Here is a 2,021-nt window from a genome sequence, read left to right on the forward strand (position 1 = left end):
AAGAAGAGGCATAGAGAGGAGGAAAAGGAGAGAGAGTGAGAGAGAAATGATGACAAAGGATGGGGCAGGGCGAGGCCAGGTGGCCTCATGGCCAGGTCAGGGTGGCCAAAGACTATTTTGGGAACAGTGATGTGCCTTCCAAGGTCTGTCATAGGTATGTCTCCTCTCCTCCCACCTGGGGTCTGTTCGCTGCTGCGTTGTTAGGACAAGGTTTTTTGTGGAACTTAGAACATTGATGTGAGGGTGGCCTGGACTGTCTGGCGGCCCGTCTGGGAAGGAGGTGCCAGCAGCCAGGAGGGTGTTAGAACGGGACTCCCGGGACCTGGCGAAGTGCCTGGGGTGTCCAGAGATGGTGGCATTGGGGGTGGCTGGAGGAGGTGTGGAAGCGGGATAAACCATTTTGCTAGGAACTTGGTGGATAGAGAAGCCGCAGTCAATGTCTGTCAAAACAAACATGGTCGCAGGTTTCCAGGATGAGACAGACTCGGGTGCTAAGAGGGAAACATCTCCGAGCCTGGGTAACGGCTGAGCCGCTGGTTTATTTTGAGCTACCGGCGGTTGGAATGCCCAGGGCCGGGGCCGCGATGACCCGGGGGGCCCCGGCTCAGGCTCGGGGCACGGAGACGGTGCACAGCAGGCCCGCCAGGAGAGCCAGGCCCAGCGCGGCCACGACGGCCAGCGCCGCGTCCCACCAGGGCCCCGGGTCGGCCCAGGTCGCCCGCAGGATCCAGCCGCAGCTGCCCAGCTCGGAGCCGCTGAGCTGCCCGAGCGCGCGGCCGGAGGCGGGGCCGGGGCCGGCACAGCGCACGCGCAGCAGCTCCGCTGGCGCACGGTCCTCCAGCCAAAGGCGCAGGTACGTGACGCCGCAGTCGCAGCGCCAGGGGTTGTGCGCCACGTCGAGGCTCTGCAGCTGCGGCAGGTGGTCGAAGGCTCCCGGGGGCACTGAGCGCAGGCTGTTGTTGGCCAGCAGGAGGTGGCGCGTGTGTGCCGGGAGGGCGGGCATCACCGCAAGTCCCCGGCCCCCGCAGTCCACCAGCAGCCCCATGGTTTCCAGGGCGCGGCAGGCGCACGCGGCGGGGCAGTTCTCGGAGGCCTCGGCGGCCGCCCAGATCAAGACCAGGGCAGCCCAGATGGACATCGGGCAGGACGGGCTGCGGGGACAGTGGCCGTGAGGTCCTGGCGGCCTGCACCCGACCCAAGGGCTGGTGGGACCCGACCGGACAAGGGACCACTCACCTCCCTCTCCGGCCGGGCTGTCTCCTCCGTGAAATGGGTGCTGGGATCAAGGAAGTGAAGCGTGCGGGGTCCAGGCCGGTTGACCCTCCCCGGATGGTCAGCAGGCAGGACCGTGGCGGCTGCTGCGGTGGGAGCACGGAGCGGGCTTAGTCCTTCCTTGGGAAGAGGAAGGACCCTCCCGTCGTCTGGCAGAGACCCAGCCTCTACTCCACGGTGGGGGGAGCAGATGCCTGCTAAAGAATCCCAGGCCTGGTCCCGCCCCCGCCCCGAGGCCGGGGAGGGCCTCCCAGGCTGCTCCCAACACCCACCCTCAAGCCTTGGTCTGGCAGATGGTGTGCACGCCACAGACCACACCTCGGCCCACGGATTCCAAGTAGCTTGGCCCCAGCGGAGTGAACTCTCACAAGCGGTCTCTGGTGTGGAAGGCAGCTGGTTGAGGATGCTGACGGGGGAATAGGGAAGGGGACCCGGAAGGGGCTGAGCCTGGAAAGCTGTTGATGGAGGCTCATGCTTGGAGTTGGGAAATTGAGGCCCAGAGACGGAGAGTGACTTGTGCAGGGCTGCCCAGCGCTCCACGTCAGAGACCACATTGGCACTCAAGCCTCTGCTTTCTGCCTGGTTCAGTGCCCCTCCAGGACTCAGTGCGGGCTGTTTCCCCTCACGAAGACAAGCTTCCGATGAACGTTTGTTGAGTAAACCAATGAATCTTGACTCAGCCAAGGACCTGGTGTCTCAGGGCGAACGCCTGCCCGTGCCCCCCACCCCCCAGGAGGGACAGAAGCGGG

The 2,021-nt window shown here is 65.1% G+C and overlaps 1 protein-coding gene across 1 annotated transcript; it reads right to left on the reverse strand.

Moving 5' to 3' along the window:
• Window positions 1-604: 604 nt before the first annotated feature.
• GP9 (glycoprotein IX platelet) lies at window positions 605-1,138 on the reverse strand. The gene has a single exon (XM_065885079.1). It carries the CDS (start codon window positions 1,136-1,138, stop codon window positions 605-607), a length of 534 nt encoding a protein of 177 aa, XP_065741151.1.
• Window positions 1,139-2,021: the final 883 nt, after the last annotated feature.

Source organism: Phocoena phocoena, chromosome 10 (genome assembly GCF_963924675.1).
Source record: "Phocoena phocoena chromosome 10, mPhoPho1.1, whole genome shotgun sequence".
In the NCBI taxonomy this organism is placed as follows: domain Eukaryota; kingdom Metazoa; phylum Chordata; class Mammalia; order Artiodactyla; family Phocoenidae; genus Phocoena; species Phocoena phocoena.

Coding starts and splice junctions, on each gene's coding strand:
- GP9 (XM_065885079.1), bottom strand. CDS start 1,138: ATGTCCATCTGGGCTGCCCTGGTCTTGATCTGGGCGGCCGCCGAGGCC.